At 37.0% G+C, this 15,236-nt stretch overlaps 1 protein-coding gene across 6 annotated transcripts in view; it reads left to right on the top strand.

Annotated features, from left to right (window-relative positions):
• The window catches only part of LOC132116929 (CDK5 regulatory subunit-associated protein 2-like), a 40,898-nt gene extending 28,211 nt beyond the window's left edge, over positions 1-12,687 (top strand). For 5 of the 6 annotated variants that reach the window (XM_059525835.1, XM_059525831.1, XM_059525833.1 and 2 more), the window contains 14 exons: positions 3,443-3,633; positions 6,178-6,450; positions 6,548-6,673; positions 6,776-6,889; positions 6,974-7,100; positions 8,327-8,448; positions 8,522-8,722; positions 9,306-9,365; positions 9,760-9,950; positions 10,040-10,171; positions 11,195-11,333; positions 11,419-11,465; positions 11,877-11,922; positions 12,173-12,687. In XM_059525835.1, the coding sequence (XP_059381818.1) occupies positions 3,443-3,633; positions 6,178-6,450; positions 6,548-6,673; positions 6,776-6,889; positions 6,974-7,100; positions 8,327-8,448; positions 8,522-8,722; positions 9,306-9,365; positions 9,760-9,950; positions 10,040-10,171; positions 11,195-11,333; positions 11,419-11,465; positions 11,877-11,922; positions 12,173-12,288 (1,885 nt within the window). In that variant the 3' untranslated portion in view covers positions 12,289-12,687. The remainder of the gene's footprint in view (positions 1-3,442; positions 3,634-6,177; positions 6,451-6,547; positions 6,674-6,775; positions 6,890-6,973; positions 7,101-8,326; positions 8,449-8,521; positions 8,723-9,305; positions 9,366-9,759; positions 9,951-10,039; positions 10,172-11,194; positions 11,334-11,418; positions 11,466-11,876; positions 11,923-12,172) is intronic. The other variant, XM_059525834.1, reaches the window with a different exon arrangement.
• Positions 12,688-15,236: the final 2,549 nt, after the last annotated feature.

The raw sequence follows: 15,236 nt of genomic DNA, 5'->3' as shown, positions 1-15,236 counted from the left end.
CCAAATCGAACTGAATCGTTTCAAACGGTTCGCGTCTCCAATACGCATTAATCCACAAATGACTTAAGCTGTTAACTTTTTTAATGTGGCTGACACTCCCTCTGAGTTAAAGCAAACCAATATCCTGGAGTAATTCATTTACTCAAACAGTACACTGACTGAACTGCTGTGAAGAGAGAACTGAAGATGAACACTGAGCCGAGCCAGATAATGACTCGTTCACGAGTCAAGAACCGGTTGCATCGGTTTTCGGATCACCAGTAGTTCTTTCGAACAGTTTGATTCAGTAAACCGGTTGAAGAAAACGGTTCACCGGTTCTTTTGCGCTCGACGTAATGGCGTCATTGGCGATGATTGCCCTTGATTCAAGCCTTCGATTTACCTGGTCTCATAACACTAGCACAGAATCAGTTCAGAATCAATCACCAAAAGAATCAGTTCGGTTCAGACGCTCTGTGTGTCAGTCTGCTTCACGCTGAATCACACATGCGCAGTATCATCAGCTCCTCGGTTCTCGAATCGGACGCGTCTGACAGAAACGGTTCTGGACTCGTGATTGAGTCAATCGTTCGTTCGTTATCTGGCTCGGCTCGGTGTTCATCTTCAGTTCTCTCTTCACAGCAGTTCAGTCAGTGTACTGTTTGAGTAAATGAATTACTCCGGAATATTGGTTTGCTTTAACTCAGAGGGAGAGTCAGCCACATTAAAAAAGTTAACAGCTTAAGTCATTTGTGGATTAATGCGTATTGGAGACGTGAACCATTTAAAACGATTCAGTTTGATTTGGTGAACTGGGTCAAAAAGATCCGGTTACATTGAATGATTCGTTCGCGAACCGGATATCACAAACTGCTTTGTTTTGAACTCTCTCACAACAGACACGGAAGAGAAGACAATGCTGAATAAAGTTGTAGTTTTTGCTATTTTTGGACCAAAATGTATTTTCAATGCTTCAAAAAATTCTATCTGACCCTCTGATGTCACATGAACTACTTTGATGATGTTTTTCTCACCTTTCTGGACATGGACAGTAGACCGTACACACAGCTTCAATGGAGGGACTGAGAGCTCTCGGACTAAATCTAAAATTCCCAATGTTCCCAAGATAAATGGAGCTCTTACTGGTTTGGAACGACATGAGGGTGAGTTATTAATGACATAATTTTCATTTTTGGGTGAACCAACCCTTTAATATGGTGAACTGCCCATAATGCCTCAGTGCCCCTGACGTCTTACGTCATTACAGTGTGCCGTGTATGTTACTCAGTCACTTGTTATCTAGCTTCGAGCGCAACAACACAAAAATTAGCGAAGAAAGTGAAAATACACAGTCATCCTCAAAACCAGTGCCAGAAGAGCTAACAGCGAGACGTGGGTCAGCTTCTTTAGCCTGGAGATGGTTTGGTTTTGACGACAAAAGACGAGCAACAAAAGTCGCCCAGCTGTAGAATTTGTTGTATGCAGATCGCCGTATAGCAGAGCGCCACAATCAACCTCTTCCATCATCTCCGTACAACGCACAAAACACAGTTTGAAGAGTATGAAAGGCTTCGTGCTGAACAAAACAGCACTGCTTCTACAAACACGGTACAAAAAAAAAGAACAGACACAACAGACCTTGGCAGAAACATTCACAAAGAAAACACCATATGACAAAAAAAGCGAAAAGTGGAAAACGATTACAAACTCTGTAACAAGTTTTATTGCAATGTCTATGTTGCCAATTCAATCAGTCGAGAAGGATGGGTTTCAAGAAATGTTACAGACTTTAGATCCCAGATATAATCTGCTTTCAAGGAGATATTTCAGTGAAACTGCTCTTCCAAAACTGTTCAAGTCTTGTCGACAAACACTGTCCCATAAATTGCAGAAGGTCACCTATTATGCCACAACCTCCGATCTGTGGTCCAGCAGAACCTCGGAGTCGTACTACAGAGCAGTGTCTGTGTTATTTATTTTGATCCTTTTGTCTTTTTTTATCCTCATCTTTTATATTAATGTAATGTGCAAAGATGTTATATTGTGTTGTGTTCTAATGTTTACATTTTGCAAAACACAACTTTTTTTTCAAAGAGGTAGTCACATTGTTGTTAGTCTATTACTAATAGAGTACTGTTTGCAAAGCACAAAGTTAATTTATTACGTACATATATTGTACTGAAAAAGCACTGTTCTTGTATTAAAATAAATATTTAGTACAGTAACTTGGTTCATGTTTAAATCAATATTGTCTCATATCTTTATGTACTAGTAATTCTATACAACAATAGGTCAAATGCAGCAAGTCAAAAGACCAACTGGACCTTCTTTACCAATTTGCACATATTTCTTTAAAGGATTGCAAAATTATCGTATGAATATCGATATCGAGATATTGAAAAAAAATATTGAGATAAACATTTTTGTCAATATCGCCCACCCCTAGTGTACACTGTAGTCTGTAGCTACTATTAGTCATTAATCCAGCTGGTGTTTGATGGCTTAGTCTTTGGCTTCCTCCCAACAGCGATTGTGAGTGGGTGTGGGGGGAGCTGCAGTACCTGCGCTCTCAGATAGAGAGCGACAGAGAACAGAAGCAGCTACAGATGCTTTATTTGTGCAGGCAGAACCAGAATCTTGCCATCAGCACACAGCATTACATTGACCTGTGAGTGCTGCCTGCAAGGGCCCTTGTGCAGTGCAGTGTCTTTCTTACCTCTATAATGGAAGTCTTTCTTAGAGTCATTTAGGTTTTGTTTTTGTGTTGAGTTTTCTCTTTGGGTGACAGTCTTTATGCCCAGATTCAGGCTCCATCCCAATTCTTATACTGTCCATATTATATAGTATGAAAGATAACGATTGAGTCACAAATTACACTGCTACTTTTTTTCCAAAAGAAATGTATGTAAAAAAAACAACAACTTGTATTTGAAATAAATGCTGTCTTTTTGATCCTTATATTCAAAGAATCTTAAAAAATAAAATGTTTCCGCAGAACTATAAAGCAACAGAACTGCTTTCAAATGTGATAATAATAAATGTTTGTTGTACAGAAAATCAGCATATCAGAATGATTTCTGAAGGATCATGTGACACTGAAGACTGGAGGAATGATGCTGAAAACACAGAAATAAATGACATTTGACAATATATTCAACTAGGAAAAAAAACTTGTTTACTGTTAATTTGCCTCGGTGAGCAGAAGAGACTTCTTTAACAAACATAAAAAAAATCCTGTCTGTTAAAACTTTAAGGGAGATAGTGTTTATTTTTTTGAGATTTTTAAAGCATGCGTCCATGTCTGATTTTTAGACTAGTACAAGTATAGGGTTTGGGATGTAGCCTTACTCTTTTACTTCCTAATTTCCCTGTTATCTTGTGTGTTGTTGTGGTATTGTTGATTTGATTTATCGTGTTGCTCTGATAGTTTTGTTCTCTCTCTAATTGTTTGTGTGTGTGACAGACTCTCTGCAGAACTACAGGAGAAAGACCGGCTCATTCATTCTCTGCAGCATCAACTGCGAATGCAAGTTCCCAGAATGCACCAGCACTCCGACTCCGAGATGAGTGACAGGCTGTCCAGCGATGGCACCACCTCCTTCCACGACAGCCCTCCTGCTGTCCGCAGGCGGACCCCCAACAGACCTCACACAGGTAACACTCACCTCATCAGGTGTTTGTTTCTAAATGTGTCCAATTGTATCTCAGCTAACATCAGAATGCCAAATTACAACTGAATGTTTGTGAACATCCCTCCAATAAAGTTCTTCAATGTTTTATCAGCCTGAAACCGATTCCTTGCTTATAGATGAATGTAATCTCAGTTCAAGGTGGGCCACCTTTTAAATCAAGTTGAATTATTCATCCAGTAAACCTTCAGATGGGGCTCATTTGCAAGTGACCTCTTGACCTGGAGAGATGAGTCTTGGCACTTAGTACCACAAAAGCCTTATGCCTTAAGTTACATTATTTAATAGTATTTTTAACTGGAAGTATTGGTTTGTATTTTTGTCTTAGTATCTTTCGATTTGTTTTTTTAATTGTTTAAAATATGTATTTCGTATTTTTGTATGTTTTTTTTCAGTGTTATTTTATATTTATTCATATTTTCAATTACCTTTTATTTTTTTACTTTTTCATGTTAGTAATTTTTTTTGTGCTTTTGTCTCTACTTTTTTTATTAAGCTTATATTTTTGTTTTAGTAATTATAGTGACTGTTATTTTATTAAAAACTTATCATATTTATTAATATTTAAAAAAGTATTTATTTTAGTAATGTTATGTGCTATTTAGTCTACTTAGTTTATATTTATTTTCGTACTTTTTTTCGTACTTTTAGTCTGTTGCCATAGCAAGTTTAATTTACATTTCTAATTTTAAGTTTTAAATTGTTTTTGTTGGTGTGATGCATAATTACAACATTACAGTAAAACGGTTTTATTATTTATCACTGATTGTGTGTTTTGAGGTGTTTTAGTAAAACCATTTTTTCTGTCTTGATTAAATATGCGTTTATCTATTTTCGTTAATCTCTGGTCCGGTTGGCTTGAGTATTTGAGTCGTGTAGTGAAATGTCAGGAGCTGAGCCTGGTGTCCCCTTACTAGCCCTTACAGATGCATTATTCAGTGTGCTCTGTTGTCTCCTGAGAGTCGTTAAAAGCCCTGAGCCGGCGTGTTGATGATTTGAGTGTTTAGTATCATGGAAATGGATAGATTTTGCTCTTAACTAAAAGCATCGGCACAAGATGCTGGATTAACTCTCATAGCACTACACTAGCAAACAGAAGGAGTTTGTTACTCCTGATCTCTCTTCAGGTCGGCCTGGTTCAGGTTTCCCAGCATCTGGGACACAATAGATCAAGAGATTGGAGATGTATTCAGTAAACCTGATGGGCTACAGCATATTTGCAGGTTATTTAGCCCTAACGCTCTTAGAGGCGACAGTGTCTGATGTTAAGTGATGCTGGATTGTCATTTAGAAAGGATATATTTTTGTTAGAATGCTACAGCTGTGCTAAACTGGATTGAAACTATCCTGAGATCTGACGTTATAGTGTGATCAGGTCTAAGTTAACAGTAGCTCGGCTCTGGACATGAGTGAACAAATTGTGCTCCACAACGCCGTCTCTCGTAGCAGATGGAGAAAAGTGCTTAAAGACTTCAAAGAGCAAGGTAAAAGTGTCCAGTGCTTCAGTGGCCAGATCTGCGTTTGAGTCCTGCTGATGCCTTGCTTTCTTCAATTATAGGTTTGGCTAAAGTAGCAGAAGTTGATGTTTGTACCAGTATTTTAGCACTATGTACTATTTAAATATTTAAAATATATATTATTTATTATATATATTTAAAATATATATATTTTGTTTTGTCTGTGCTTTTCAGATTGTTTAAAATTCTATTTTTTATGTGCTTTTTTATTTTTAATATTTCTATTTAGCTTAATTTTATTATTTCCATTTTAGTGCTAGGTGCATAGTACTTTATTTTATTTCATTTAGTTTTTGAAGCAACCTTTCAAATTTTTAGTTTAAAGTTTATATTTTATTTCAACTTTAATTACCAAACAATTTTGAACCAAATGTAAATTTAAACAATATAATTAATAAATTGGTAGCAATATTTGAAACTGTGTTTTAGGACATTAAGCTCAACCTAAAGTCAAATGATCAGTTTACTTTATTAATAAGTGTCCCCTTATTGTGCTTAGTTCAACAGTGCATGTTATTATAAATACATAAAATGTTGTTTTCATTATCTTTCATAAATAGTATTTGTAAAGTAGATTTCTGAAAGATCATGTGACACTGAAGACTGGACTGATGATGCTGAATATTCAGCTTTGATCACACCAATAAATTACATTTTAAAATATATCCAAATAGACCACTGTTATTTTAAATGGTAATAATATTTCACAATATTACTGTTTACGCTGTATTTAAATAAATGCAGCATTGGTGAGCAGAAGAGACCCCAAACTGTTGAATGCTGATGTGTCTAATATACCTCATACTTAATTTAATAAAATTAAATGATGGCAAAGGAGACATGGACAAAATTGCTGAAATGCTATTAGAATGTTTTTGTGCTCAGAATTCACCAAAAATAATTAAGAACACAAGGTACATGCAAAATTAATTAACGGAACGTGCTTTTTCTGTATGCAGTTGTAAACAAATCTTTCTTGTCGTTTCTTGCAGGGGTGAAGGCAACCAATGGCGATGCATTTTCAGATTCACGGCTGGTTTCTGTCGAAGGGGGCGTGGATGATGATGGAGAGGGGAGTGTCCGAATGCTACAGAGGGAGAATAGCCGTCTGCAGGAGCAGCTGAGAAGCAGCGAGGAACTAAACGCTACACTTTGCAGTGAGCTGGACCTTACTCGATCTGTCCTGAAGCACAAACCACAGAGCCAGACCGGAGACAAGCAGGCGGAGCAGCAGAACACGTCAGCGAGCAAGACCATCAGCTCAGGTGGAGTCACAGAGATATAACGTTATAGCGTTATAGTATGCAGGTAGCTGCAGCATTGACTTCATCCACATACTTATTTTCTTTCTTTCTCTCTTAGATCTGTTAGCTGAGCACCTGCAGGAGATCCGAGCGTTGCGTCTGCGTCTTGAAGAGACGATTAGAACCAACGAGAGACTCCGAGAACAGTTAGAAAGAAAGTTACAGGAAGCTGAAAAAGACTCAGGTGAACACGCAAACTCGTATGCATTAATTTCATGTTTTATGTGGTGTACACCGTTCTTCAGATCACTAAATATGTGAGTGAGTTTGTTTATGTGATCGACAGCCACCAACATCTTCATCACTGGTTCTGAGGATCAGACTCACATCAGCAGTGAACTTCACTTCCTCCTCACCCAAAACCACACACTCAAAGAGCAGCTCAACCAAGGAGCTCGAGGTAACATGGGCTCTATACTGTTAAAACTACTTTCTAGATGTGATCTGTTGGCTGTTGTCACAGTTATGTGTGTGTTTTAAACAGATAAACAGAAGGAGAACGACCGCCTGAGGGAGACTTTGGCTCGACGAACTGCTAAACTAGAGCTGAGCAGAAAAGAGTGTGAAACACTGAAACAGGAGAAAGCACAACTACAGGACAACCTGTACAGGTAACACATATACGGCACATCCATCTACAGGAAAGTGTGTGTCTTAAAAAATAGATCAGCTGCAGATGCACACGGTGATCTGGTATCATGTAATGTGTGTGTTTGTGTATCATGTGTCATTCGCCTATGTTTAACTATGTCTAAGTTGCTTTAATTATTGCAATTATTTGTAATCCAGGAGGTAAATGTGTAATTGTCTAATGAGTTTCATGTTACAAACACACACTCATTATGTCGTCCCTGAATTTTTTAGTTGTTGCACATCAGTGTTTCCTACATCTCCATTTAGATTTACAAACGAGTATCTTTAACTAGGAACCAGTTCATATTTAAATGGTTTTAAAGCTTACAAACATTTGAGCTCACAGCATTTCTCACCTGCTAAATGCCAGTTTTGAGTCTGATTTGATTTTCCGAGTGGTTCAGTTGTTAATACAGTGAGATTTGGAACTGAATCAGTAAGTGATTCAGTTGTTGATTCAGTAATTGATTCAGTTTCTAATGCATTAAGCATTTTGATTTAATCCAATTAAGTTATTTTATTTAATGCAGTAGGCCTATTTAGTGACTATAATTGTTCCGAGTGATTCAGTAAATTATTTTATGTAATGATTGTCGTAATCTTTCTGACTGATTCAGTTATTAAAGTATTAATTGCTCTGACTGATTCAGTGAGTGATTCAGTTTTAAATGCAGTGATCTTTCTGACTGATTCAGTGAGTCATACAGTTTTTAATGCAGTATTTGATTCTGTGAGACAGTTGTTCAATGAGTGAGCGAGTTAATGAATTAGCATTCTGACTGATTCAATCCGCATTTTATTTGTTGATGCAGTAATCTTTGTGACATTTTGGTTAAGCAGTAAGCATTTTGGCCAATTCATTAAGTCAGTTAATGCAATAATTGTGACTGATTTAGTTAAGTAGAAGTTAAATGTTAATGCAAGAATCATTTTGACTCATTGAGTAAGCGGTTAATTGTTTTAATGCAGTTATTGCTTGCACTCATTCAGTGAGTTGGTTGTCCGACAAATTCAAATCTATTTGATTCAGACTAATTTGCAAATTGGTGTGACTGATTCAAATAAAAAGAATCCAACAATTTGTTTGACATCGAACATGGTTGCTGTTGCACTGTATGTTAGTTTTGCATGCAACCAGTGAGGACAACATAAGAAAGTTATTTTGAGCATGCACTGTGTGTGTGTGTGTGTGTGTGTGTTTCAGGTTGCAGTGTGAGAACAGTCATCAAAGGCAGCAGTTGTGTGATACCCAGCAGCTCTTGCAGTCTGTGCGTGTGGAGCTGCAGGTGCATGAGCAGATGAAGAACTCCACACACACTCACACGGGTGCGTTCACACACACACACACACACTGTCGAGGAAGGTCTGAGACACCACTGATATCTGTGTGTGTGTTCAGGTGAGGGCCGTGGCTTTGGATCTGAGAGCGGTTCAGCGGCGGATCTGAGCGAGCTGTTGGCTGAGATCAGACAGCTGCGTGTTCAGCTGGAGAGAAGCATCCAGATCAACAGCACACTGAGACAGAGACTAGAACAACAGCTGCTGACCCGCAGCGACCCCAGATCAACCATCAACATCAACTACCTGCTGCCCACAACAGGTACACACGCACAGTAATAAACAATTATTAGTGGGCAATGTTGTTAAAGCATTAAATCGGAGAGGTTACAGTGATATTTAAACCAATGTAACAAATAAAGTCTTCAGTAAATACTAGTAATAGTATTGAGACAGATTCAAGAAAACAATCATTAAAGCAATAGACAAAATTATTGTATTTTTTTGTTCTTTTTTTTAGTTTTTTTTTCATAAATTTTTTTCTTTAGTTTTCTTGTTTCAGTCTTTCTATTGTTCTGTCATTCTTTCAATCTATTTTTCGTTTGTGTTTTCTTTTCCATTTTTTCTGTCATTCTTTTAAAAAAAAAATTCTTTCTTTTGTGGTTCTCTCTTTCTGTCGTTCTTGTTTTTTTTGGTCTATCGTTTGTTCTTTTGGTTGATTTTCTTTCGCTCGTTGGTTCTCTTTTTTTCCTTTCTTTCAATCTTTCCTTTCCCTTTTGTTCTTCTGTTCGTTCTTTTATTCTTTTTTGTTTTATTTCATTTTTTCAATTGATCTTTCTTTTGATCTTTCTTGTTCTTTTTGGTCAGTGTTTTGACATTTCATTCTTTTCTTTTCTTATTCTCAGATGAAGCTGGTAAATCAGATGTTCTTCGCTCACATAGAGACACATCCAGTGCTGCCCATGGTACATATATAAATTATATACTATGTATGGTTGTCATTGTCAGCCATTGTTATTAGATATTGTTCATATACATTATTATACATTTTCTTTTAGTAAAATAAAAATGCTATTACAGTAGAGAATGTAATTAAATAATCTTCTTTTATCGAAATAAAAGAATAAAACTGAAAACATTGCATTATAGTAATGAGATTGCTATTAATGTTTAATTGAGAATAATATCACAAAATCTTTGTGGTTCTAAAAATAGGTGTGAGTTTTCTTTATGAACGTCTTTTACTTTGTAAGTCACTTTGGTTAAAAGTGTTATTTTTGTAAAGTTTGCTCTTAAACCCTAAAAAAGGTCATTTCCACGTGTGTGTGTGTGTGTGTGTGTGTGTGTGTGTGTGTTCAGACAGCGCTAGCTCGGTGGACTCTGGTTCTCACGCTCCGTCCCGGCTGGTCCCGGGTCACCGGCTGTGGGCGGACAGACACGGGCGTCACGTTCTGGGTCTGATCGAGGACTACAACGCCCTGCGCAAGCAGATCACTGAAGCCAAGAGACTCACTGCAGATCTGGACACACAGATACACGACTGCGGCCGGGTGAGAACACACACTCACTCACTCAGTCAGTCTTGTGTGTGTCAGGGTCATGTTTCAGCACTGAATGTGTTTCCTGTGGTGTGTGTCAGGCTGTGGAGCAGCTGAAGAGCGTCTCTGGCAGTGTGAACACCATGCAGCAGGTTCTGGAGGAAGCTGCTCGACTTCTCAAACTGCTCTGGAGAGTCTCACTGCCCTCAGGAGACGCCACACACACTCGACAGGTAACATGAGGTTTTATTTAGATAAAGCTTAAATATAGGGTGCATTCACACCAGGAAAGTCCGCTAGTTCAGAAATTGTAAACAAAACCACGCGTGTGCTAAGGTCATCCATTATTTGGTTGTTTGGTGAACACACCCATGACTTAAGACTAATGAAGGAAGCTAACTGACATTAAATGCATCATGAAATGTTCCTTTCATTTTGCGAAAAATATAACAAAATGTGACCATCAATAAGTGTGAAACATATTTATGTGAAATAAAATACTTTTCAGGAAAATAAACTTCACTTAACTGTTGGCATATAGGCAAAAAAAAAAACATCAAAAAACAATGTTGACTTTGTATAATCAAGTTCATTTTTATCAATTTGATTGTTTACTTGTGTGAAATAAAATACATCTTGTAATGTAGTATAGTAATACTTAATTCTGTGTAAGATGAAATAAAGAAATACATGTTGAAGTGTTCCTATCATTAAATAAAAATACAATAGTGACCAGAAACATAATAAAGAGTGACTAAATAAGGTGTGAAATAAATTACCTTTAATTAAAATGAAATTTGCATGTATTTGTAAAAAAAACACACCTAATTAAATACAGGTGACTAAATTAAATATATTGTAAAATAATTAAATACATTGGGGAGTGTTCTTACCATTAGATAAATAGTACTTTAAAATGTGACTAAAGGTGTAAAATTAATGTAATTGAATTAAAATAGAATTGAAAGTTTGTTGCAGTGAAATAAAAATCGCCTCCCATTGCATTATAGTATATATGTAATATAAACTAAAACAATCAGCGATGAAATGAATGCATTGTGAAGCTTTGCGACTGATACATAAAAATGCAGTGGAATCAAATTCTTTCACTAAGAAATAAACCCTGATACAAATAATATATAATGCACTCACAATAACTTCTAATTCAGTGATTACGTGAAACCTTGTTATTAAACCATTGCCATCAGTATTGTGCTAATTGTGTCCCGTGTGTGTGTGTGTGTGTGTGTCATCAGGAGGAGCTGCTGAAGAGTGAGATCAGTCGTCTGAAGACTCGTCTGTCTCAGCAGGAGCGGATGTTGAGCGGAGCTGTCAAACGTCTCAGATCCTCCAACCAGCTGAAAGAGGGAATGGAGCGCGTCATCATTGACCAGCGTAAGAGCAGCACACACACACACACACACGCGCGCGCGCTCATGCAGAGTCAACCAACACTGATGTGTGTGCCGTGTTTCTGCAGTGTCTCTGACTCACGGCGTGCTGAAGAGAGCCAGAGGAAACCTGGAGGTGCGTTTACCCTTGTGTTCTTTTACATGCATTCAGTCCAGTAGAGCAAGCCAGACTCTTCAACCTGGGACGTGTATCGAGCCTTCCACAGAAATATGAAGCAGCACAACTGTTTCCTTCAGCAGCACATCAGCATATTTAAATGATTTCTGAAAGATCATGTGACATTGAAAACTGGAATAATGATGCTGAAAATTCAGTGATAAACTTTTTTGGATGTCAGAATAAATTTATTGTCATATAAAAAAATAATAATAATAATAATCACAAGACAATACTGTGGACTTAGTATGACATTTATTTTTTATATAACGTTTTTTGTAAAGGACATTTATCTGGACATATTTTCTCTCTTTCCTGTCTTGGTGATATTAATGCTCTGCCGCTGTGGTTTATTCACCTGTCTTTCAGTCTAACTCTCTGAATGTTTTTGGGCTGAAGGGTCTGCAGGTGGAAGGTTAGTTTAATGACAGCTTGTGCATTTGTGTGCTTTCAGAAGCAGATCTGTTTCTTTGTTTGACAATCACTGCATGTTCACTGCTCTTTCTTTTATTTTGTATTTTTATTTATTTTTGCTTGCAGTTGTTTAAACCCCAGTGGCCCGTCTGAAGGGTTTTAATTCAGGCTTGAGATAATCTGCATGGATTTGCTTGATCATTTGGCTCTCAACACATCTCTGATAGTTTTACCTGATTGTGTCCCTGCAGGACGTCCCACTGAATGGCCAGTGACCAATCAGCAGACAGGGGGCGTGGCCTGTCCTCATCAGGGTTCAGGCAGAGGCTCAGTCTGCAGTGAAAACTCCTCCCACTGCATCTGTTAGAAACTTCACACTGACTCCAGATCAGGACTGCTGATTCCTAACATGGTTTTCTCTTGTAATCTGCGTTCTTAATTTATTACTCTTTTTTTTTTTTTTGAGGTACGCTGATGTCACACCGAAGGTGTGCACATACTGGTATTTGCACATATACAGTGAGCATTTAACCGTGTAAAAGGGAATGTTTTTTAATAGCGGAAGAGATTTTCTCCTGTAAATACTTTGAGCTTTAGTTTTATACTGGTTATAGACAGTCTCATGTTCACTGCTGGTCTCCTGTGATGCCGCATTATCCCGCTTAAGGAATATTTTGATGTAAACAAGTGGTACATGTACATTAAATGAGCGCATGGTTTAATGTAGCAGACTGTGTTTAAAGTAAATGTATAAACCCTCATAAAACAGTCTCTCTGCTTTCATGGTAAACCGGTTTGAATGATAATGAACTAATCTGCATTAGATTTTATACAACTACTCAACCTTTACAGCAAGGCTTAAGACATCAGTTAGATTTTAATATATATTTGCTATATATTTATACTGTCGAAATGAGTGGAGAAACTTTAAAAATCTTTTTTAGCAAGGTTTCTTATTCACTCAATTTTTCATTTAAAGTTTTTCATTAGTAAGCCTATTAAATTTGCCTATGAAAATATTTTTATTGGACATTTTAAACAAATCAAGGCTGAATGTGAATGAATGATCCTTTTCTATAATGACATCCATAATATCAGAGCACTAAATTTACTGTATATTACTTTTTAATAAATTACACATTTAACCAAAACAAGTGTTCTCATGCATGAGTGAAACAAGCAACATATGAATGTAAAAGACATTAGCCAGCCTCAAGAATTATTTTTTTAAACAAGGTTTGTATAGATTTATAATTACACTATTGCTTACTGTTGCGCATGTTTGTTTTTAAAAGTTTATACATTTCAAAACATTAAATGTACTTATGTTTATGTAGAATGTCAGAACATATTACTGTAAATAAAACTTAGTTTTTAGCTATATAAAGTCATGCATCAGCATTAAGCTCAGAACCTTAGCATTTAAAATATAATTAACCACCTCAGCACATTTAAAATAATTTCAGTGACATTTATTATAAATATATAATCTTCAGAAATGAACACCAAATAAGGTTTTATGCATTAAAAAAAATAGAAATTAGAGAACAGACACATTGTTTTTGTTTTCCTACAGTTAATGTAAAAATGTCACACACAAAAAAAATCAAATTCTAAAAATATATTTTATAAATATATTCATAATTTCTTTTATAAAAATATAAATATATTTTTATTTCATCATTTTCTAGCACAGGTATTAATGTCCATTCAACAAGCTGGACTGTGTTCAGCTTTACTCCCCTCAGTTTATACCTCATGGTAACTGGGACATAGAAAAGTTTCATACAAACAGCTATGGCATACAATCATGACAAATATGTTTTAATTATATACATGTAATTACAAAAACTTTTAAATGTATTTTGACAGTTTTTATCAGCTGCTGTAGGACCTTCTGTATTTTTATGAGGGGAAAAAAGGTAACTGCCTTTAAATAAAAAAAAAAAGGCCCTTTGTGCAGTCCAGGTCCCGTGGTGAGCTTTGGCACCAAACAGGCTCACCGAAGTCGAGGCCAGAATCACTGAAACGGATTCACTGTGCTGGAGTTTCCCTTTGACTGTGATTCAGATCTGTGAATCAGTGTTTAGTTAGGAGCTCTGATCAGAGCGGGATGTGTGCGTCTAGCGCTGGACGAGCCGAACGAAGGCTTGGACCAGCTGGACAAAGGGCCCCTGGCCCTCCGGCGTGGCCTTGGATCCTGGTGTAGGTGGTTTGGTTTGCAGTGAGGGAAGCAGCCCGCTGGCCGGAGAGTCATGACGACAACAACGTACTCTGAAAGAAAACATGAAAATATTTGGGTGAGTCAAGCAAATGTGTCAAAAAACTGGTTAAGGTCATATTTCACCCCAAAATAAAAAGATATAATAATCTAATTTCATATTTTTCATTGTGGCTTACTACATATATACTTTAATTTATTGGCGTACTGCTCATAACAAGGAAAAATAAAAGTCAATAAATACAAATAAAATATTAAAATACAGGAATCTGGAATCTGTGGGGAAAAAAACACTTTGCAGACAGGATGATTTAAGTCTTACAGTTATGAGAATGTTACAAAACTTAAAAGCAGTTTTTTTTTAATTAAATATTTTAAGTTCAAAAATTTTATTTCATGATTGGCAATAAAGTTCATTTGATAAAATAATTTAATATATCTTAAGCTCAATGAAGGACTCACCAGCTCTGAGCTGAGCTCCTTTTTGAGTCTCTGTTTGTCTCTGGGCAAAACTGAAGGATCCTTCAGACAGCGAACAGCCTGAGAGATCAACACATAGAAGTAGTTCTTCATCGAGAACATCCGCAAAGACCTGAAAGCACAGAGAAAGAGCATCAGACAAGATCGAGCTCAAACCCACAGTACACTGTAAACCTCACGGGAGTGTTTCTGCTCACTTCAGTGCCTGAGTGTCCTCAGAGACCACCACCGGCTCCTTCCTCTTCTCAATCTACAAACACAACACCACAATCAGCACAGAAACAAAATTCATTACACGAGAAGAGCTGAACGTGCTGCACTACCTCTCCCAGCATGCTCAGCGCCACATTAAAGGGTTAGTTCACCCAAAAATCTAAATTATGTCATTAATAACACCCTCATGTTGTTCCAAACCCGTAAGACCTCCGTTAATCTTGGGAACACAGTTTAAGGTATTTTAGATTTAGTCCGAGAGCTCTCAGTCCCTCCATTGAAGCTGTGTGTACTAAGGATGGCTGAAGCGAAACAGTCGTTCCGAAGCTTTGCGAGATCCCGAAGCGCAGATGTGTCGAAACACTGATCCGAAGCGTGATTCGAAACACCCATGTCACGTG

Source organism: Carassius carassius, chromosome 36 (assembly GCF_963082965.1).
Source record: "Carassius carassius chromosome 36, fCarCar2.1, whole genome shotgun sequence".
Classification (NCBI taxonomy): domain Eukaryota; kingdom Metazoa; phylum Chordata; class Actinopteri; order Cypriniformes; family Cyprinidae; genus Carassius; species Carassius carassius.
Note: the sequence above shows the minus strand (reverse complement) of the source record. Positions and strands in the feature narration are given on the sequence as shown.